A 23,112-nucleotide genomic window follows, 5' to 3' on the forward strand; every position below is an offset into this window, starting at 1 on the left:
TCCAAACCATCTTGTCATTTGCGGGACACACCGTAAAAGTGTCTGCCCAGCACTGTCCTCATTCCAAATTACTGGAGTTTCCATCTAAGCCCTCTCCAGCCCATCCTAAATCAAATTGCCATAGATGGGCCTTGGTTCTTCATAGCCAGAGCAGCCATCTAAGCACCATGCAACTATTTAAGTTTTGTGTTTTATAACATTTGTCCCCCATTGCCCCAGGTACATCAGGTAGTGTTTAAGCCCACCAGGACAGATAAGGAAAAATGCTTGAGTACGTGATTGTAAACCGCTTTGATAGGCAGTATATAGATACCTAAATAAAATAAATAAACCTTAGGGCCTCTTCTACTAAACCGCACTGAATGACCCACGCTGCTCCCGACGCTCAAAGAGTTCTTATGAGCGTCGGGAGCAGCGCGGGCCATTCAGCATGGCTCCCTGCGTTAAACCACTAGTGCGGTTTAGTAGAAGAGGTTTGGTTATAAGTGGCATATAAATACCTAAAATAAAATAAATAAACTTAGGTTATAAGTGGTATATAATATAAATACTAAATAAACTACTCAAGACTACAGATGCATCTTTGCCAGCAGAAGTTAGTATGTGTTCTGATGTAAGCTGCCAGAAGCTGCTGATCCGCAGGCTTCAGAATACAATGAATATGAACAACTCTTCTGAGAGCTGAGAACCTGCAAGGCCATGAAGTTTTCCAGGGACAAGGTGCTAAAGACAATGTCCTGTAAAAAATTTCAGGAAGTAAACTTCTTCGACTCACCTTTTCTACAATCACCTGTATTAGTGACATGCTAACTGCTACAGGAAAAAAAAATATTACTACAAATGTATTTTTTTGTAGCATATGTTTGATGTTTTATTGTCTCTGACTCTTATTTCTTGTCTTTTTAAAATTTTCTTCTCTGGCCTTTCACTGTTTTCTCTCTCTTCCATCCCCCCCCCCCTTTTCTCATCCCCTTCCCTAAAGCCTCCTCCATTTTTCTGTACCTCTCTTCAGGAATTCTTATCCACTTCCCCTACTACAGTACCCTCCCTTTACACATCCTCAATCCTCCACATTGCAGCCCTTCATGCCCTGTTCCTCCCCAACATTCCCCACAGAGCATGAAAATCTCTTCAACCTCTGTTCACCTTGCCTTGCACCATTCATTGCCATGCACCACCACCCCCAAACTCTGTTCACCACTGCCACCACCTAGCTCAGTAACCCTATTTAGAGGTCTCTTCCTATCTTGATTTTAGAAAATTGTTAAAAACTCAACTCTTTGATAGGCTGGTATCTTAATGCATTCTGCTTCATTTTTTCAATCAAGTTCCTTATATTCAACTTGATGTATTTTCTGTTCTATGTATTGCTTCTTTCTCTGCCATGCTGGTATTTTCTTCATTATACTGTAAATGCTTTCTGTCTTTATCTGTTTAAGTCCATTATTCTAATTTGTATTTTATCTGTATCCCATGTATTAGCTCACCTTGCTGTGAACCGCCTAAAACTTTTTTGGTATAGCGGTATATAAGAATAAAATTATTAGTAGTATTATTATTATTCTGTCCACTGTCACAGTCCCTAATTGGTGCTCTTTCTGCTACCTGGACACAGCTGCCTACTCCTCCCACCACTAGTAGACCCCATAACCCTGTTCCTCCCTGAGAATCCTGGGAGCCAAGATGTTATTTTAAAGTGTCACGGTAACTCAGCTCTCAGAATTAATCCAGCGAGACTTTATTTGCAGTACACTTCACTCTAGCAGCCTCATCTATATCCATAGATATCTACACTTATTTATATATGCATACTGTACATACTCTGGAGATAAAAGGTGCAAACATTTCTATTTTATTTATTTACCACCTTTTTAAAGGTGGTGTACAGCCACTTCTGTTCTTGTCTGACTAGGGGAGCTTGGTTGAGGGTTTGTTAACACAGTTTTTGGCTAGCTTACACTATAGTTCGTTTGTCTTTTGGACTTTTTGGTGGGAGTGTATGGGTTTCTTTGATCTGGGGTGATTGCTCTGTAAGGGGTTTGGAGAGGGGTAGGAGGTGTTTTGGGGGCTATATGTTGTAGTAGAGGCTATTTTCTCTGTTGCTTCTGTATTCTGCAAGCTTGTTTTTGACTTTTCAATAAACAGATTTTTCCATAAAGGTGGTGTACAGCAACAGTAAGTCAAATTTAGGTAAGAGACAATTACAGAAGTAAAAATATTAAAAAAAAAAAAAAAAGGTATGGCATAGCATGCTATATTATAATATACAATAAAACTTTAATAGCATAAGGGTGGAAGCAAAGATGGAACATACAGATAAGATAGAGTAACAGGCATTAGAAAATAAGGGGGCTAATTAAAGTTGCACATGAAGATTGAGGTGCCTAAATAGGCATGGGTAAACATGTCCTGAAACTGCAGGCGGGGGGGGGGGGGGGGGGGAGGGTCAAGCTTTTACCTGCTTCATGAAGTACAGATAGTCTTGTGATAAGCGAAACCTATGGGGCTACCCAGGATAAGGCTCACTGGCACACATCACCCTTTTGAGAGGGTATGGTTAGGGATACTCCTTGGGAGGACCTTAGTGATGTATATTGGAAGATATACTGTATAGAAGCTCTTAAAAGAAATGGCTCAGTGTACTTATCACTCAGTTTTAAATATAGCACTTGACTGGACGACATTGAAGTTTTTGCAAAAATGGTTTAATATGGCCACGTTGTTTACAACCTTCCATTAGTCTTACTACAGCATTCTGAATCATTTGGAGCTAGTGCAAACCCTTTGTAGCCACACAAGTGTAAAGTGCATTACAGTAATCCAGTGTTGATGTTATCATCAAGCAAGATGCCCAGTGCTCCTTAAATGTGCCCAAGAACTGGCTGGTTGAGTTCAGCTTGAGTTGAGCTCATCCAGACTCAAACAAGGGTTTTCTTTTTGTTTTGGCATCAGGGAGGATACAGTGTTGGTGCTTCAAGCTGTAGATATGCTAACCCCTAGTGTAGGGGAATTAGATTACGGAAAAGGGACAGGGCCACATTGCTAACCTCTCTGTGGTTGGAGGAAACAAGCCAACCCATTTCCAGCCTCAGTTCACACTCCCTAGTTGCTGCTGCCAAATAAGGCAGAAACCATTGGTGAGGCAATTGCCCTTGTGGGCCCACTCCACTGCCTATGCAGCTATGATTGGGGAAGTTGTGACAGCTTCCTCTGGGTAGCACTAGAGGAAGAAGTAAGCACCAACTGGTGGAACCCACCCAGCTTTCATCCTGTCACGTGCCAGGTCATTGATGCCGAGAGGGAGTGTGGCAGGTATAGAAAGTCAGTGCAGGAGGGAAACTGTTTTTGTCCCAATGTGAAAGGATCAGGCACTGAAGGCAGACCTGGCCTTGGGTGCTATTGGAAATGGGGCTTGAGAGATGAGTAGAATAAGGCAAAGCATCATCAGCCCCATTTCCAGTCAGGCTCGAGGCAGGGTAGGCCCTCAGCTTCTTCCCCAGTGTCAAACCTGTCGGGAGACGACTACAGCATTGGGACTGTAAGGTAGCACTGAACACATGCAGACAAGCCAACAATAAGAACCGAGATAAAGGTATGGACTGCTTGAACTACATTGTATCCAGAAGACGTAATGAACAGGCTCCACTTCAGCACCGAGATGAAAGGGAGACCTGCAGCAAAACCTTAGTACTGGGGTATCAGACAGACCGTTGCTCTGCTCCAGCATGGGCAGTGCCCAGCACAAGTACCCCACCAGCACAGACAGTAGAGCAGGAGCACAAAATCAGTAAGGCCTATATGCTCACACCACCAAAATACCACTGCAGGAGTAGGTGCTGTGCTGGTGCCAAGCACAGCCCAATCCTCAGCCTAACACAAAAGCAGTGTGCATGGCACCAGAAGCAACAGAGATTCATCTTTAGCGCCCTACTTGCAGGACTAAGCAGCAACAGGTTCCTTGGCAGTGAAATCTCTCTGATGGAGAGTCTGACCCTGCCTGTATCGCTTTCCTAATTTGCCAGGCGAGCATGGTGATTCCTGAAGATACTGCCAGAAGTTTAGAGTCAGGTGGCACTCTCAAGAGACAGTGGAGAGGGATCTCTCTGTGCCATGGAGGACCCATTCCAATACCACCCAACAGTTCCTAGGGTTAAGCCACGCGGGAGGGCAGCATATAAACTGGCCATTATGAAAATAGAAGACCACAATTCTGCATACGTTGGTCATGATTCCATCTTCAGATACTCCTATAGTTCCTCTGGTTTTCTTATTGCAAGGAAAAGGGAAGAAAGAAAAAATAAATTAAGGAGAGCATGAAGATCTGACCATGTGGTCTGACTTGAGAGGAAATAGATAGGGACAGGGTCTGGGGATGGCCTGCACATGCTTAGAACAGCCTAGAAAAAGGTTCTTCTGAGCTTTAGGAGAACTAATCAGTTCATGGAGCTGTTGGATGACATCACCCACATGTGACTGACTCATCCTTCTTGTCTATGGAGAATCCAATAAATAACAGATAAGTAAATATATCACAATCCAACATAAATTCCACAACAACAATGTCAAACAAGCACATAAAACAAACAGTATCCAGCAAGCTTCACCTGAGAGATGTTTATCTGCACAATACAGAAAGCACAAGGCCACGTAAAAGAACAATATCCAATTGCTTTCCAGTCCCTAGCACATCAGCAATAGAGAATTAGATAAAATCCACCCTGGAAGGATGGTTTTTCTATTTCAGAGGTCAGCACTAACACTACTGTAAAGGGAAAACCAGCGTTTTTCCATCCTGCAGTATCCAAATACATTGGTAAGTACAAGCAAATTGGGTGCCCTAGGCAAACCTCTTACTTTACCCCCCCCCCCTCCCAAAAAAAACAAACAAAAAAAAAAAACGTTCAGACCCCTTATCTATCTGCATGTGCACCTACCAGGTAGAAATGAGGGCAGTTTTCAAGTTATTCACACAGGTAAATGGGCTAAGACTGCCCACCTTTCATACGTGTGTATTTTTTTCCTCCAATTTGTGTAGATGTCGGGATCAATCGTTTGGCTCTGTGCTGCCACACACATACACACCAAGTTGCTGCCTTAGGCGACCACCTAGTCGTGTCTAATGATTGGGACGACTCTAGCAGCAGGACCTGCTACTGAATCTTGCCTAGAGAATCGAACAGGCCGCAGCCTCCCAGGCGCCACACACAGCTCCTTCCCGACTCTGATGTAGAGTTTGGGAGCTTTCAGTATCCAAGCAACAGCTGGGGGCAGGGCTCTGCCAAACGCGCTTCTGGAAAGTTCAAAGCAACGAGCGGATACAAGTCTGCAGGCTGCAGCTATGCCCAGTACTGTTCTTCTGCAATAAAGCTTAAACGCAACATAAAGTCAATTTCACAGCACGGGTAGAAGAGAGTCCTTTAAAGCGTCATGGCTCACGCGGGCAGACCTCCTAATGAGGCCTCGGCAAAAGAAAATATATTTTACAACTGCATAGCTCATTTAACAATTGTACTCACCTGGTAAGTCCTCCAGACAAGACATGGGCAGGATAAAGCCTCTTGGAACTCACCTCTGCACAGTCCAATCTGGAGAAGCTCCCTCCTCTCCCCCTTCCCTTAAAAGCCCCTCCAGCGTAAACCAAGCTGTTGTCATACAGTCTGCGCCGGTTCTTTCCTACCTCCAAGCTGGGCGGAGACATCTTTCGTCCTTCCTCTCAAGCCCCGCCCAGCAACACATGGGCAAGCATAAGTCTTCCACTCCGTAGGACATACTGCTAGCATCTATTGCTGGCTCAGCTCTAAGGGTCAGTTCCGCCGCTCCAGACAGCCTCACACATTGCTAGACCTCAAGAAGATACACTGCAGACTAGGCTCACTGCCTATAAGGCATGGAGTTTCTGTTAACCGTTGGGCGTCATATCTCTGTCCCCCACAACTGCGTTGCCCGTGTCGGCATTGTTCGGAGCTCTGTTGCACCCCCACCCCCCCATCGCTGACTCCACCCCCAATGACAAGTGTGCCTAGTCACGTGAACAGTGCGCGGCGCGGTGCTTCCTATCCCCGAATCATCCCATCTGAGAGTTGTTGTATGCTTTTTACCTTGCCGGGGAAACAGAGGAAAGCCAGCCATACGCATCACAAGGAGGGTGTAACCTATTGTTCCTTGTTACTAAAATGGTCTGCAGCAGTGTTTCTCAACTCTATCCTGGAGTACCCCCTTGCCTGTCAGGTTTAGCGCTGGCTGACTGCTTACAAGATGTGACTCTCAAGCAGGTGAGAGGCAGGTCCTGTAAGCAAGACAGCTGGGGCCAACCACTCTCTTCCTGGAGGATCCCCCACTGGCGAAGTGACAGTTTCAGGGTCACGGCCGAAGGGCTGCTGCACATATGCAGATGTCAACATGAAGACATCACATATGGGCTGAAAAGTTTGTGGGACACTGATCTACATGAATAAGGCCCATTTAAAAACCCTCCTCTTTGAGAGTACTTTTGACTCCTAACTCCTCTCACCTTGGGTTCTGCATTAGAAAATGACATGGGGAAAAAAATTTGTCCCCGTCACTGCCCCATCCCCGCGACTACTGTCCCTAACACCGCCCCATCCCCACGACCACTGTCCCTGCCCTGTCCCCATCCCTGCGACCACTGTCCCCACCCCGTCCCCGCAACTACTATCCCCGCAGCATCCATACAAGCCTCAGTATTGCAATATTTAGCTTATTCCTTCCTTATAAATCAAAGTTCTGGCTGCTGAACTAGAGAAAGATGTTCAGCTGGCAGGGCTTTGTTTATAAATTTTTTATCAACACAACTAATCTACTACTTTATCCTAAAGGAAAATAAAAAAAGGAAATAAATAGAATTATTTTTTTCTACCTTTGTTGTCTCGTTTCTGCTTTCCTCATCTTCCCATTCAATTCCTTCCATCCACTGTCTGTCTTCTCTCAGCATCTTCCATTTGCTCTATTATTACTGTGCATCTCCCTTCACCCCCCCCCCCCACACACACACACACAATTGGTCTGGCACCCATCTTCTTCCCTCTGCAGCTCCCAGTCTGGCATCTCTGTCTTCTTCCCTTCCAGCGTCTTCTCCCCACTCTGTTCCCCATTTACCTTCATCATCTTCTCCCCACTCTGTCATTCCCATTTCCCTTCATCATCTTCTCCCCACTCTGCCTTCTCCATTTTCTCCCTTCAGCGTCTTCCCCCATTCTGTCTTCCCCAATCCCCATTTCCCTTCAGTGTCTTCTGCCCACTCTGCCTTCCTCATTTTTTCCCTTCAGCGTCTTCTCCCCCAATCCCCCTTTCCCTTCAGCGTCTTCCCCTTCAGCATCTTCCTCCCACCACCACCACCCTTCCCTCTCACCACTTCACCGCCCTTCAGCACCCCTCGCATGACCTGAAAATCTCCCTCCCTCCCCTTACCTTCACGGCGCGTTAGTAAAGTAACTCCCTGAAGCCGGCTGAACCTGCCTGCAGTCGTTTGTGTGTGGGCACATTGGGAAGAATAACCCAAATCACAGTTACCAGATGCTAGGATCCACCTTGGAGGTTAGCGCTCAAGAAAAGGATCTGGGTGTCATCGTAGACAATACGATGAAATCTTCTGCCCAATGTGTGACGATGGCCAAAAAACAAACAGGATGCTAGGAATTATTTAAAAAGGGATGGTTAACAAGACTAAGAATGTTATCATGCCCATGGATCGCTCCATGGTGCAACCTCACTTGGACTACTGCATTCAATTCTGGTCTCCTTATCTCAAGAAAGATATAGTGGCACTAGAAAAGGTTCAAAGAAGAGTGAAGAAGGTAGTGGTTGGGGGATTATCGGGGGCAAAGAGGGGTTGTTGGGAGGTTGGGCAACGCCAGGAGGGAGTGGGCATCCTTCACATATTGGGAGGTGTCAGGGGGTTGTGTGGTGGGAGGGAGTAGGCATCCCTCCCACTGTCAGGGGGTTGTGCCGTGGCAGGAGGGGGTGGGCATCCCTCCTGACAATCTTCAGTTAGGTGGTTTCTTTTTTTTTATTTGCAGGTGGGGGTCTGAGCTGTCAAACCTTACTTTCCTATCAGTACCTGAACCAATCAGCACTCAAGCACTGATCAGAAAGTAATGCTACGACAGCTGAGACCCTGCCAGAAAAATTTGCCTGCAAATGTGCTACCAGTTTAGGGAATCACCCGACAATGATAGAGAATCACCCAGAGTTCTCATTTTAATATTAATGACCTCGTTGTACTACATTTGCATGGCAGAGTCGGAGACAGCTAGAAAGCTCGGAAAAGACCACAGGGAGCCGCTCTGATAATCAGACGGTAAAATATTGCCCTACTAAACCAGCTGGAGCAGGTTTAGCGACCGTGTTAAAGGCACATTAGGTTTTGAGAATTTTCCCCTAAGAATGTTATAATGCTTTTGTATCACTCCATGGTGCAACCTCACCTTGAGTATTACATTTAATATTGGTCACCTTATCTCAAAAAAGATATAGCGGAACTACAAAAGGTTCAAAGAAAAGTAACCAAGATGATAAAGGAGATGGAACTCCTTTTGTATGAGGAAAGATTAAAAAGGTTAGGGCTCTTCAGCTTGGAAAAGAGACGGCCAAGGTAAAATATGATTAAAGTCTACCTAATCCTTTTCTCCACCCCACCCCGCTCCTTCCCCGCCACCTACTGCCACATATGCATGCCCTTTCCCTTCCCCCGTACCTCTTTAACATTCACGGCATGAACAGCAAACCCCAACCTGCTGCTCGCACCAGTGTCAGCTCTTCCTCTGATGCCACTTCCAAGACGCAGGTCCAAGAAGTGAAGTCAGAGGAAGAGCTGATGTTGGCGTGAGCAGCAGGTTGGGGTTGCTGCTCGCACCTCGAGCATTGAGAAAGTACAATGGAAGGGAAGGGGCACATGTGCACGGTAGTGGGGGGTTGGCGGAGAGGATGGGTGCTGGTGCTCCCACTAAGACGGCGCCCGGGGCAAGATGCTCCCCTCCCCCCTTACTACACTACTGGTAATATAGAATGTTGGGTTGCCAGACATCCGGATTTCCCCGGCATGAACATGACTGCATTGCATCTGCACATGCGCGGATGCCTTCCTGCCCGACAAACAGGCAGGGGGGGGGACTGAGGGTGGAGCTGGGGCATAATGGGGCAGAGATGGTGGAACTGGGCGGGTTTAGGGGGGTCTGGATTTTACTGTGGTAAAATCTGGTAACCCTATACAAATGGATCAAATTTTTACTAGTAAGCCCAAGAGGCAGAGCAGAGCTGATAATAAATTTACCATTCTTATTCTGTGTCCTTTACCAATTTTATCAGTTCTCATCTCTTTTAGAACTCCTCTCGCAGGTCTCTGCTTGCTAGAGCTGTGGGATTACATGACTGCCCTCAGTATAGCTCTTCTCTCCCTGTTCCCTCCTTCGTTATCCATGTAGCAACTTCGCCAATCCCTCCATTGGCTTAGCTCCGTCGCTCGGGGGTGATGCTAGCCTATTTCCGTCGCTCGGAAGTGACGTCACCTTGCCGGTGGCTGGGCCTGACTGCAGTCTGCAGTTCGGAAGAAGTTGGTGTCGCTATAGCGCGACTCCGAGATGGCAGGAGCAAGTGTAGCGCAGAAGAGCTGGGAGCTTGCCAATAATATGCAGGAGGCACAAAGCGTGGACGAGATCTACAAGTACGACAAGAAGCAGCAACAGGAGATCCTGGCAGCCAAGCCCTGGACCAAAGAGTGAGTGACAGCAATTGTTAAACTTGTCTCTGCTCTTGTTAGGGTCTCCGAGCTTGTTACCCGGACTGCGGGCACAGGTTTCCTGAATCAATGCTCACTTTCGTATTTTCTCTTTGTTTATCTTCATACCTGCCCTTTTTGCTTTTTTTTTTTTTTTTTTCTGTTGACATGGTTCTCTCCACGTTGTTCTGGTTGGTGGGCAGCCTGTTTTTACTCCGTTCCTGTCTGTTGACCTCTTTTTGACTTTGGACAACGGTTCTCTTAGGAACCTACATCTCCTCAGATAGATGTAGTTCACAATTATATATAGGATTTCTTGCACCTCTGGGTAGAACAGTTGTTCCCAATAAATCTAAACCCTTATATTAGTTTTTCAGACGTGCATTGTCCTATTAAGAACATAAGAATAGCCATACTGGGTCAGACCATGGTCCATCTATTTCCACAGTGGCCAATCCAGGTCATAAGTACCTGGCATACTCCCAAATATTAGCAACATTCCATGCTACTAATCCCAGGGCAATCAGTGGCTTCCCCAATGACTGTCTAAATAACAAATTATGAACTAGTCCAAACCTTTTTTAAAATCAACTAGGTTAACAGCTGTTGCCACATCTTAAGACATCAACTGCTGCTCACCATATACTCCGTTTTATACTGTATCTTTTATCCAATCCACTAGATGACTCATTAAACAGGCAAAAAGACAAAAACCTAAGATTGCCAAAATCTTAGTGTAAAATACCAAAAAATAATTTAGCACTTGCTATGGAGAGAGTAGAAAATCTCTCACCATAGATGAAACCCAACACAAAGGGGCTGATATAATGCAACATGGAATATAAAGAATATAATATAAACTAATCTTTAAGCCCGTTACATTAACGGGTGCTAGAGTAGATGTCTGGGGGTTTTTTTTTCTTTGCTCTATCTCCTTGCACGCTGCCTGTCTGTCATTTTTTCTGTCTGTGTCTCTCCCTATGTCCTTAGTGCCCTCAGTGCCTCCTTCCTATGTCCTTAGTGCCCCTTCCTATGTCCTTAGTGCCCCTAGTGCCTCCTTCCCATGTTCCCCTTCCTACGTCCTTACTTTAGTGCCCCAGTGCCTGTGTACTGTGTCCTTAGTGCCCCAGTGCCAGCGTACTGTGTCCTTAATGCCCCCAGTGCCTCCTTTCTATGTCCTTACTGCCCCCAGTGCCCCTTTCTATGTCTTTAGTGCCCCACAGTGTTTATTGTAGAATCCCCTGGGCTGACAACTCATAAGGGAAAATGAGTCCACCCTGTACATTATAATATCCATTCTTAAAGTGAAAATTATAAGTGAAAAATCACCATCCCAAAACAATCAATCAATAAAACCATATATGCATGGTATCCCCTTCTTGTGCGGGAAAAGTTTTCTAGTCTGTATGTGTAGTCACATTTCAAAATTTACACAATATCAGCACTATAAAATATGTCCAGAAAGTAAAAAAAATATATATATCAACTTATCTGCATAAAAAGGAAAGTCCGCTCTTGCCCGACAGAGCTCTATTTTTGTGTCTTCCTCAGGAGCTGAATAGATATCCACAAAATTCATGGCTGATTTAAAAAATAATAAAAAAGCTTATCCAAAAAGCATGAAAGGTGAGCTCTCAAAAGACTTTACGGGGCGGACTCATTTAGATCTTAGGGCTTGTTCCCATATGAGTTGTCAGCCTGGGGGATTCTACAGTAAACACTGTTCCTTAGCACCAGCAGCAGATGAATCCAGAGACCAGTGGCTAGCACATACCTACCAGCAGGTGGAAATAGAGCCCTAATTTTCAGAAGTATATCTGGATGAAACTCCCTCTTGCCAATCGGTATGCTCAATCGCCAGTAGGTTGGATGGTGTCTATCATTCTGGTGCTGCTCCTGAGGACGGAAGGCTTGTTGCTTCTGTTGCTGCGGCTTCAGTTGAGCATTGGGGTGTTGGCCAGGCCGGGCCAACTTTAGAGGCAACACATGGGCCCACCCGGGTCCCTTCCCTACCTTTACAGAGAAGCTGCGGGGGTCGGAGGTTCCTTTCCCATTTAAAAATTTTTAAAAAAACCCTACCCTGGGTGCTGGCATCTATAAGCCGCTGCAGCACAAACTTCTCTCTGTTGCCTTCCGGTGAGATAAGGAGCATGTGAGTACTTTGAGTATTTCTTTTTGATTTTGTTGTGCCGGGTTGCTGACCGAAGGGGGCACGTATGGCAGTGGAGGCGGTCAAGAGGTGTTCCCGCTGTGGGAAGCGGAGGACGCTGGTGGGAATTTGTGTGGCCGGTTGTGCGGGGGACGCGGGGTTGAGTATGGTATAATCTCTAAACATCGCCCAAATCTAATACCTGACAGAATTGTTGGAGATCCCTCGATCTATGATCTGCTGAAGTGCCTCCTTCCAATCTATCCAAATCAGGATCAAGAGTAGCATTAAAATCCCTCACTACAATCAAAAGGAAGATGCAAATATGGAGCTCAGAGATGCGTTATCTGTTGAAAAAAAACTAAATACATTTGGAGTATAGATATTCACGATCACAATTTCCTGGCCCTGAACATCCAAATGTACCAATAGATAATGACTCCCGTTGTCCTTTGCAATCTTATGAATCATGTAGAGGAGATGTTTACTAAACAAGATTGCCACACCTGCACTATGGGCTGAGCCTGTGGAAAAATACACCTCCTTAACCCAGCCTCTACTTAATTTCTCATGCTCTGAATCAGAAAGATGTGTTTGCTGAAGACATACAATATGCATACCTTGTTCCTTTAAACAATGCAATATTTTTGTTTAACAGAGAAATTTATACCAGCCATATTCCACAAGCATAACCTCAAGCAGGACTCACCCATGATCATCCCAAAGATATACATATGCTGCTGAATCATGATTTTAGACCAGAAGGTCCAGTGCCCAGCCTCCACCGGACTCCCCTCACCCACCTCACAATGTACCATATACCATCTGCTCCACCACAAGTTTAGAAAAATTTCAGCTAGAGCTCTCAGCCTGTCCCCCAAAACATACACTCAATTCTTCCCCATACATATCCCTCCCTCTCAATCCCCCTACTTTATCAACCAGTTGTTCCACTCCACAGTGTACATCCCAAGTCTCTCCCCCATCTTAAGATTCCATGCTACCTATCTCACCATACGACATTACCACTCAGATTATAGATGTTCCCCACTCATATTGTCTACACTCGCTACATCCAAATTGCCCAAGATGCCCACTCATTGCTCAACACACATATCTCCCTTATAACTTTACCAGCCTGAATCACCACAAGGCCCAACCATATTAAAGGGAATACAACACTGTTAGTTGTAAATTAGGACACCCAGTGGGGCCTCAGGAAAACTACCACTGGGACACATCCCACCACACTAACCCTACACCTTACTCCTACCTCAAGCACGCATATAACACATTCTACAAACATTATCATCACTTACACCACAGATCAATGAATACCAAATTATTAAAAAATATGTCAGGTGTCATTAATGGGCTCCTCAACTACTACTCTCGAAGATCATCTCAGGGCAATAGGGACTACTGTTAATCCAAGATTTGTTGCAAAAGTAAGGGCTTTTCAGTGGAGTCAAAAGTATGCACATGGCCTTCATGCTGTTTCCGCAGTCGCACTAGATAAAGTAATGCAAATTATTTTCTTCTCAAACAAAGCTGAAGAAATCAGGGCAAATTCCTTCCTGCGGGCAGCCACAGTTGCCAAATAATCTTGGAAACACAAGATGTTTTTGTTTTCGTGCTGCAAGCTTCTACCTGCCTAGAAGTTCATAACTTTAAATATGACAACATGGGGTCTAGAACCTGAGCTCTTCGGCCCCAGTCGATGAGCATGCTCCACCCAAAACGGCATGTGATGCGTGCCCAGTTGTAAAGATTGTGGGATTCAGGTCTCCAAAAATCCAATACGTTCCATATCTAGGATCTGCTCTGGAAGACAAAGTAGATGCAAATTATTCCATTGATCACGGTTCTCTAAGTTGTCCACCTTTTGCGTCGACATTAAAAGTTGTTTCTCCAATTGACTATGGTGATCTTGCAACGGCCACACTTGGTCTTCCACTGTACTTATTTTACTCTTGAGTACCATCGAGTTCCAGGCCCATACTATTGAGTCATTCATGGGTTGAGTCAATTTTATCAAAAAAATTGCTGGAGCTTTTTGTCTATCGCCTCATCCACGACTGCTGTAACCTCTGTGATTATCTCCACCATCCACGTGGAGCAGATCGAAGGACTGGGCGGATTCAACTCCAGTTTCATTTTGAGATCAGCCAGCTTACCACGGTTCCTCTCCCTGTGCACCATTTTGGATACCTTAGGAAAGACTAACAATCTTGATGTACTGTGGAGCTGTAGGGGTAGTAAATATGAGTAGCATTTATCCAATTGAATACCAAATTGCAGATTTTAGGAGATGAGGAAGGCAGCAGAGCCGTTCATCATCTACTCAGCCTCATGAAGTTACCAGAAGTGAGTTTTTTGTTTAATTACTTAATTGAATGTTCATTGTCTTCTGATAACTTTTGTTCTTTGTAAACTCCCCATGATCGGCATGGGTTCTTAGATTAGATTTGACTAGACAAAAGTGAGCCATGCTGCGAGTTAGCACCTTTAACTGGAGAAAATCTACTACAGAATGGCTGAAGAAATTAAGTACAATCTTGGCTTGATGAAAATAAATTAGTAATGAATACAGATAAAACAAAAATAATACACTTCCCTTGGAAAGAAGGACTGAAACTCACCACTTCAATAAACATAAATAATATCCAATTACAGGAAGTCACTAAGATTAGAGTTCTAGGGGTTATTCTGGATCAAAAATTGACATATCATAATCAGATTAGTGCAGTAGTAAGAGGTTACGAATGATTAGATCAATCGCCCCCTTTATCCCAGGACAAGCAGGCAGCATATTCTCTACACGTGGGTGACATCATCCATGGAGCCCCGTCGCGGACAGCGTTTCAAACAAACTTGAATCAAGATCTCAAGTTTGCTAACACTTCCCATGCATGCGTGCCTTCCTGCTCCACTAGAAGGCGCATCCCCTCCTCGTGGTCTTCAGTTCTTAGTTTTCCGCGGAGCCAGAAATCCCTGTCTCTCTTCTCTGCGTTCTCTAAGTCTCCTTTTTGTTTTGCTTCGGCGACCGGGGGCAACCGGTTCGCTGTGGCCGCCTGGCTTCGCGTGACCGCGGCCATCTTTTTGACTTATGTCCCGGCCTCTCACCGGGTTTAAAAAGTGTTCCCAGTGCAGTCAGGTTATTTCAATCACAGACTCACACCGCTGGTGTATTCTCTGCCTTGGAGCGGACCACCCGAAGGACTCCTGTCCTCGCTGTGCCACTCTCCAGCCTCGGGCTCTTTGCCGCCTAGGGCCCGGATTGAGGACCCCTTTGCCATGGGGACTGCTCCTGCTTCGACCCCAGCCTCGACCTCGACCCCGGTCTCAGCCTCGGTCTCAACATCGGCCTCGATGACCTCGGCACCGGGCAGGTTTCCCTCGACCTCGAAGGCCTCGGCGGCCTCGGCCTCGAAGACAGCTCCAGGTAAGTCCCCTCTTCCATCTTCAGGTTCAGCTCAGCTACCGAAGAAGCCTTCCTCGGAGTCTCTGGCCATCCAGGCGGTGAGTGTAGTCCCGCAGGCCTCGACGAGACCAATCTCAAAATCCTCCAAGTGTGCTTCCACCATACGGGAATACTCTTCCTCGAGGTCGCCCCCAGTGGAACGCACTGCTGCACCTACTCGGCCTTCTATGGTCACGGTGCCAATGTTTGAGGAGGTGTTGAAGGCGATCATTTCCTCGGAGCTCTCCTCGGTGTTGGCTCACCTTGCGCCGACCTCGTGTGCTGTTGACCAGCCTGAGCGCCCCGTCGAGGTTCCTCGGGAACGTGTGCGCCGGTCTCGGCGGCTATCCTTGTCGGATTCCTCGCTTCTTCCCTCGAGGCACGCGTCTCCCTCGGATCGACCTCGCTCGAGGCATCCATCGAGGCGTTTTGCAAAGCGTTCCCGAGCATCCCCCTCGAGGCGGGGTAGATCCCTGGGTCCTCGCACTACTGGGTCCATTAAAGCTTCGGACCTTACCTTGTCCAACCTGAGTCTGCTGCGCTCTCCTGTTCGCGAGGCGCCAACCTCAGGGGATCCTGCCTCCTTCTCGTGGGGCCTGTCCTTGAGATGGGGTTCCCCGCGGAGGGGTTACGGAGCCTCAAGGGCCCAGACCCTGAGGTCCTCCCCCCGAGGTACCTCCAAACGCAGGTTTTCGCCGACTTCCCGCCCCCCCCCCCCGCTCTTTAATGGGGCTTCCTCGGCGTCCCGGAGGGTGGATTCCGATGTCCCTCCGCAGTATTCGAGGAAGGCGTCCCCCTCCTTTTCTGCTGCCTTGCGGTCTTGCTCGACCACCCCCCAGGGGAGCCAATCTGAGAGCAGATCTTCTTCCTTCACCCGTTTTGTTCTGGATATGGGGAAGGCGTTGAACTTGGACCTCCAGTTGGATTCCAAGTATACTAAGGAGTATTTGGAGGAGTTGGAGCTTCCATATTCTCCCCGGGAATCCCTGCGGCTTCCCTTGAACCCGGTGTTGCAACAGACTTTCTTTCGCAACTTGGAGACCCCGTATGCTATTCCTGCCTTTTCATCTAAAATGGAATCTCGATACCATACGGTGCCCTGTAAGGGTTTTGAAAAGGCTCAGCTTTCCCACCAGTCTTTGGTGGTGGAGTCTACCCTTAAGAAGTCTCATCCGTCCAAGGTATATGCGGCTTTCCTGCTGGGCAGAGAGGGCTGGACTATGGACAAATTTGGGAGGCGCCTTTAGCAGAACTCTATGATGGCAAACAGAGTCCTGAATTACAGCTTTACCTTTGCATCCTATCTCAAGTGGTGTGTTAAGGCTCTTCCCTCCTTCGAGGCGGATTTGCCGGCTGAGCGCTGAACGGATTTTTGCCATTTTGTGGACATTCTGGCGCAGCTGCGGCTGTACATGTTCCAGGCCTCCTATGATGCGTCTGAATTGTCATCTAGAGTCTCGGCCTTTGCGGTCACCATGCGGCGCCTGGCGTGGCTCCGCATCGTTGATATGAATCCTAACCTGCAGGACCGGTTGGCCAACCTTCCCTGCCTCGGGAACGAATTGTTCAATGATTCCATCGAGGCCGCCACTAAGCGTCTCTCGTAACATGAACGCTCCTTTGCTTCCTTGATCCGACCTAAGGCGAAGCCCGCTTCACCCAAGTCCTACCGCCCTCCTCCGCGGCGGTACCCGCAAAAGTCAACGCCTGCCTTTTCTCGCCCTCCTCGGAGGCCGCAGCAACAGCGGGTCCCTCCTAAACCTCCTACTCCTACGGCGACCAAACCCTCACTGTCCTTTTGACTCGCCGGGCGGGCGGTGGCTGGCCTCCCCCGCCCTGGCAGTTTCCCCTCTGCCTATAGGGGGAAGTCTGCGCGCCTTTGCGCATCGTTGGGAGGAGATTACCACGGACTCTTGGGTCCTCTCTGTCATCCAGGGAGGATACTCCCTCAACTTCCGTACTCTTCCACTGGACAGGCCTCCGAGAGAGTCGCTTACGGAAGGAGATCAGCTGCCTCTGCTGCTTCAGGAGGCGCATGCCCTTCTTCGTCTGCAGGCGGTGGAATGGGTTCCCCCTTGACAACAGGGATTGGGAGTGTATTCCAGGTATTTACTGGTTCCCAAAAAGACCAGAGACCTTCGTTCTATCCTGGATCTCCGAAAGTTGAACAAGTTCCTGGTTCGGGAGAAGTTCCGCATATTTTTGCTTCCCATCTTGTATCCTTTGATGGACGAGGGGGACTTTTTTGTTCCCTGGATCTGAAGGAAGCCTACACTCACGTTCCGATCCATCCGGCTTCCTGAAGGTTTCTTCGCTTTCGGGTGGGGAACCTTCATTTGCAATATCGGGTCCTCCTATTCGGGCTCGCTTCCGCCCCACGAGTCTTTACGAAATGCCTTGTGGTAGTGGCGGCCGCCCTATGGTTGCGGGGTCTTCAGATTTTCCTGTACCTCGACGACTGGCTTATCAAGGCCCCGTTGAGGGAGGGGGTTATTTCAGAGACCCATCAGACTATTACCTTCCTCCAGAGTCTGGGGTTCGAGATCAACTTCCCCAAATCCCAGTTGTGCCCCTCTCAGTCCCTGCAGTTCATCGGGGCGGTGCTGGACACGGTCCGCCTCTGGTCCTTCTTGCCTCCGCTGCGGCAAGCCGTTTTCCGGCGGCTGAGTCAGCTGGTGCTTCAGAGGTCATTGATTTCGGCCAGGCAGATGATGATCCTTCTGGGACACCTGGCCTCCACTGTTCATGTCATGCCATTTGCCAGGTTGCATCTATGTGTTCCTCAATGGACCCTGGCGTCTCAGTGGCGGCAGGATCGGGAGCCCGCTTCCAAACTCGTTGCAGTGACTCCCTCCTTGAAACGCTCGCTCCTTTGGTGGACCAGCTTGTCCAATCTGTCCAGGGGTTTGCTGTTTCTCACGCCCCCGCATCAGAAGGTTCTGACAACGGACTCCTCGGCATACGCTTGGGGAGGCACACCTCGACGGCCTTCGGACTCAGGGTCTGTGGTCCAGTGCGGACCGTCGCTGCCACATCAACATTCTGGAGCTCCGGGCCATTTACTGTGCCGTGGTGGCCTTTCGTCGTTTGCTACAGGATTGCGTCGTCCTAATGCGTATGGACAACCAGGTGGCTTTGTATTATGTGAACAAACAAGGGGAGACGGGTTCCCTCTCGCTCTGCAGGGAGGCCCTTCGACTTTGGCGGTGGGCGCTGCGCCACAACATCTTTCTTCAGGCGGTGTATATCCAGGGCGAGCAGAATTGTCTGGCAGACAAGTTGAGTCGCCTTCTTCAGCCGCACGAATAGTCGCTCCATGCGAAGACTCTGTGGCAGGTGTTTGTTCGGTGGGGCACTCCACAGGTGGATCTGTTTGCTTTGCCCCTCAATCACAAGTTGCCTCGCTACTGCTCGAGGATGTTCTCCCGGGATCGTCTCAAGGCAGATGCTTTCCTTCTCGATTGGATGGGCGGGTTCCTCTATGTGTTCCCACCCTTTCCGCTGATTCTCATGTCGGTCCACGCCACCATGATCTTGATTGCTCCTCGGTGGCCCCGGCAACCGTGGTTTTCCCTGCTCCTCCAGCTAAGTGTCAGGGAGCCTCTGCTTCTGCCTGTGTTTCCTTCTCTGCTGACTCAGAGTCGGGGTTCACTGTTGCATCCCAATCTGCAGTCTCTATACTTAACAGTTTGGTTCCTCTCCACATGTCTTCCACCTTAGACTTTTCTCAGTCGATGAGGGATGTCCTGGAGGCCTCTCGGAAGAGCTCTACGCGTCAATGCTATTCCCAAAAATGGTCCAGATTTGCTGCGTGGTGTGCTGAGCACCGTATGGAACCTCTCTCTGCTTCCTTGCCGTTGGTGCTGGATTATCTGTTCCACCTGTCTTGGTCTGGCCTCAAACCGACATCTATTCGAGTCCACCTCAGTGCGATTGCTGCCTTTCATCGGCTGCTTGATGGGAAGCCGCTTTCCGTCCACCCGACGGTTTCCCGCTTTATGAAGGGTCTCTTTAATGTTCATCCTCCACTCAAGCAACCCCCCCCGGTGGTTTGGGATCTTAATGTGGTTCTGGCTCAATTGATGAAACCTCCGTTTGGACCCATTGATAAGGCTTATCTGAAGTTCCTCACCTGGAAGGTGATTTTCCTGGTTGCTCTCACGTCTGCTCGCAGAGTTAGTGAGCTGCAGGCTCTGGTTGCGGATCCGCCTTTTACTGTATTCCATCATGACAAGGTGGTCCTCCGTACTCATCCAAAATTCTTGCCCAAGGTTGTTTCGGACTTTCATATCAATCAGTCCATTGTTCTTCCGGTGTTTTTTTTTGAAGCCCCACTCTCATCCTGGGGAGGTGGTGCTTCCACTCTTGATTGTAAAAGGGCGTTGGCCTTTTACCTGCGATGCACCGAGTCTCATCGGACGGCTCCTCAACTGTTCATCTCTTTTGATCCTAATCGGTTGGGCCGTCCGGTTTCCAAGCGTACCTTATCCAACTGGTTAGCCGCTTGTATTTCTTTCTGCTATGCTCAGGCTGGTCTCTCGCTGCATGGTCGAGTCACGGGACATAAGGTCTGAGCGATGGCGGCCTCTGTCGCTTTCCTCCAAGCCAGATCTCCTATTGAGGAGATCTGCAAGGCTGCCACTTGGTCTTCGGTTCATGCCTTTACCTCTCACTACTGTCTGGACGCCTTTTCCAGGCGCGACGGCCAGTTTGGCCAGTCGGTTTTACGTAATCTGTTTTCATAAATTGCCAACTTTCCCTCCATCCCTTTTTGGTTAGCTTGGAGGTCACCCACATGTAGTGAATATGCTGCCTGCTTGTCCTGGGATAAAGCACAGTTACTTAACGTAACAGGTGTTATCCAGGGACAGCAGGCAGATATTCTCGCAACCCTCCCGCCTCCCTGAGGTTGGCTTCTTTGCTAGCTATCTGAACTGAAGACCACGAGGAGGGGATGCGCCCTCTAGTGGAGCAGGAAGGCATGCATGCGTGGGCAGTGCTAGCAAACTTGAGATCTTCAATCAAGTTTGCTTGAAATGCTGTCCGCGACGGGGCTTCATGGATGACATCACCCACATGTAGAGAATATCTGCCTGCTGTCCCTGGATAACACTTGTTACGGTAAGTAACTGTGCTTTTTGGACTCATCATCACTGAATATCCTTGTACATTCGCTGATCATTTCAAAGTTAGACTTTGCAACTCGCTCTATAAAGGAGTAGTTCTTAAATAAATCCGTCGATTACAACTAATTCAAAACACCTCAATTAAGATTATAACGAATAGGAAAAAATTTGATCATGTGATGCCTCTTCTTGAAGAAGCTCATTGGCTTCCCGTTGTTCACAGAATCTCCTACAAATTAGCAATATTACATTCAATATATTAACAACTAAAGCTCCATCATTTTTAGAATGTTACATTATTCCATATATTCCTACTAGAAGTTTGAGATCAGAGGACAAAAACCTTCTAGTAATTCCACCACTTAGTATAATAAATACAAGACAAGATACGATCTTTGCAGTTACAGCACCCAGAATATGAAATTCCTTACCATCATTTATTAAGGAAGAAAAATCACTAAGTAAATTTAAAGACTGTTAAAATGCTGGTTGTACAAGGATGCTTTTGAGACCTAATTATCGGAGTCTCCATTTGCTGCTTAAACTCACTTGTTCTCTGTCTTAGGCTCTGAGAAATTGAATGTAAAAAAATAAATTTTTTTTTTTTAAGTTTTTTTTTTGTTTTTTTTTAATTCTTTTTTCGTTTTCAAATTGAACAGCAAGCATAGAAACATAGAAATAGACAGCAGATAAGGGCCACGGCCCATCTAGTCTGCCCACCCCAATGACCCTCCCCTACCTTTCTCTGTGAATAGATCCCACGTGTCTATCCCATTTGGCCTTAAAATCAGGCACGCTGCTGGCCTCAATAACCTGAAGTGGAAGACTATTCCAGCGATCAACCACCCTTTCAGTGAAAAATAATTTCCTGTTGTCCCCGTGCAGTTTCCCACCCCTGATTTTCCATGGATGCCCCCTTGTTGCTGCGGGACCCTTGAAAAAGAAGATATCTTCTTCCACCTCGATGCGGCCCGTGAGATACTTGAATGTCTCGATCATGTCACCCCTCTCTCTGCGTTCCTCGAGTGAGTACAGCTGCAACTTATCCAGCCGTTCCTCATACGGGAGATCCTTGAGTCCCGAGACCATTCGGGTGGCCATTCTCTGGACCGACTCCAATCTCAGCACATCCTTACGGTAATGCGGCCTCCAGAATTGCACACAGTACTCCAGGTGGGGTCTCACCATGGATCTATACAATGGCATAATGACTTCAGACTTATGGCTGACTAAACTCCTGCATATGCAACCTATGATTTGCCTTGCCTTGGATGAAGCTTGCTCCACTTGATTGGCAGTCTTCATGTTCTCACTGACGATCACCCCTAAGTCTCGTTCTGCTTCAGTTCTTGTTAGGATCTCGCCATTAAGGGTGTAAGTCTTGCATGGATTTTGGCTGCCCAGGTGCATGACTTTGCATTTTTTGGCATTGAAGTTGGCATTGGAGTTGCCAGGACCTAGACCAGCACTCCAGTAGGAGTAGGTCGTGCATCATGTTGTCGGACATTGAATTTATGTCTGTTGTGCTTTTGCCCACTACATTGCTTAGTTTGGCGTCATTGGCGAATAATGTTATTTTACCTCGCAGCCCTTCTGCCAAGTCTCTTATAAAGATGTTGAATAGGATCGGGCCCAGGACCGAGCCCTGCGGCACTCCACTGATTACCTCCATCATTTCAGAGGGGGTGCCATTCACCACTACCCTCTGAAGCCTACCTCCAAGCCAGTTCCCAACCCATTTCGTCAATGTGTCGCCCAATCCTATAGAACTTATCTTGCTCAGCAACCTGCGGTGTGGTATGCTATCGAATGCCTTACTGAAGTCCAGGTATACGATGTCCAGGGACTCCCCAACATCCAGCTTCCTCGTCACTTAGTCAAAGAAGCTGATCAGGTTGGATTGGCAGGATCTCCCCTTAGTAAATCCATGTTGACGGGGATCCCGTAGATTCTCCTCGTTCAGGATCGTATCCAATTGGCGTTTGATTAGAGTTTCCATTAGTTTGCACACTATTGATGCGAGACTCACCGGTCTGTAGTTTGCTGTCTCCATCTTGGAGCCTTTCTTGTGGAGTGGAATGACGTTAGCCATCTTCCAGTCCAACGGGATGTTACCCGTACTAAGGGAGAGATTGAAGAGCGCGGATAGTGGTTCCGCCAAGACATCACCCAACTCCCTGAGCACCCTGGGGTGTAGGTTGTCAAGCCCCATTGCCTTGTTAACCTTAAGTTTTGACAGCTCGCAGTAGACACCGCTGGGTGTAAACTCGAAATTACTAAACGGGTCATCTGCGTCAACCCTTGTCTGTAGCTGAGGGCCGAGTCCTGGCGCCTCGCGGGTGAAGACTGAGCAGAAGTATTCATTTAACAGTTGGGCTTTTTCTGAGTCCGCTTCTACATAGTCTCCGTCTGGTTTCCTAAGACGTACTATCCCGCCTGAGTTCTTATTTCTGTCACTGATATACCTGAAGAAGGATTTATCTCCTTTCTGGATGTTCTTCGCTAGAGACTCCTCCATGCAGAATTTGGCCTCCCTAACTACTGTTTTGACGGCTTTTGGCTTGGCCAGATAGACTTCCCTAGAGTCCTGTTTCCCTGATTGTTTGTAAGAGATGAATGCTTTTTTCTTCTCCTTGATGAG

At 47.6% G+C, this 23,112-nt stretch overlaps 2 protein-coding genes across 10 annotated transcripts in view; one reads left to right on the plus strand and one right to left on the minus strand.

Annotated features, from left to right (window-relative positions):
- CSPP1 (centrosome and spindle pole associated protein 1) overlaps positions 1 to 9,465 on the minus strand; it is a 328,816-nt gene extending 319,351 nt beyond the window's left edge. For 4 of the 9 annotated variants that reach the window (XM_033933357.1, XM_033933356.1, XM_033933352.1 and 1 more), the window contains exon 1: positions 5,517 to 5,632. Coding sequence is in view for 1 of the 9 variants with exons in the window: in XM_033933359.1 (XP_033789250.1) it covers positions 9,290 to 9,331 (42 nt within the window). In the remaining 8 variants the exon portion in view is untranslated. Of the gene's footprint in view, positions 1 to 4,934; positions 5,454 to 5,516; positions 5,633 to 9,289 lie in introns of those variants that run through there. The other 5 variants (XM_033933358.1, XM_033933353.1, XM_033933355.1 and 2 more) reach the window with 4 other exon arrangements.
- Positions 9,466 to 9,489: 24 nt separating this feature from the next.
- The window catches only part of COPS5 (COP9 signalosome subunit 5), a 48,764-nt gene continuing 35,141 nt past the window's right edge, over positions 9,490 to 23,112 (plus strand). Inside the window, exon 1 of the mRNA XM_033933362.1 lies at positions 9,490 to 9,733. Coding sequence (XP_033789253.1) covers positions 9,597 to 9,733 — 137 coding nt within the window. The 5' untranslated portion in view covers positions 9,490 to 9,596. The remainder of the gene's footprint in view (positions 9,734 to 23,112) is intronic.

The sequence above is a fragment of the Geotrypetes seraphini genome, chromosome 2 (genome assembly GCF_902459505.1).
Source record: "Geotrypetes seraphini chromosome 2, aGeoSer1.1, whole genome shotgun sequence".
Classification (NCBI taxonomy): domain Eukaryota; kingdom Metazoa; phylum Chordata; class Amphibia; order Gymnophiona; family Dermophiidae; genus Geotrypetes; species Geotrypetes seraphini.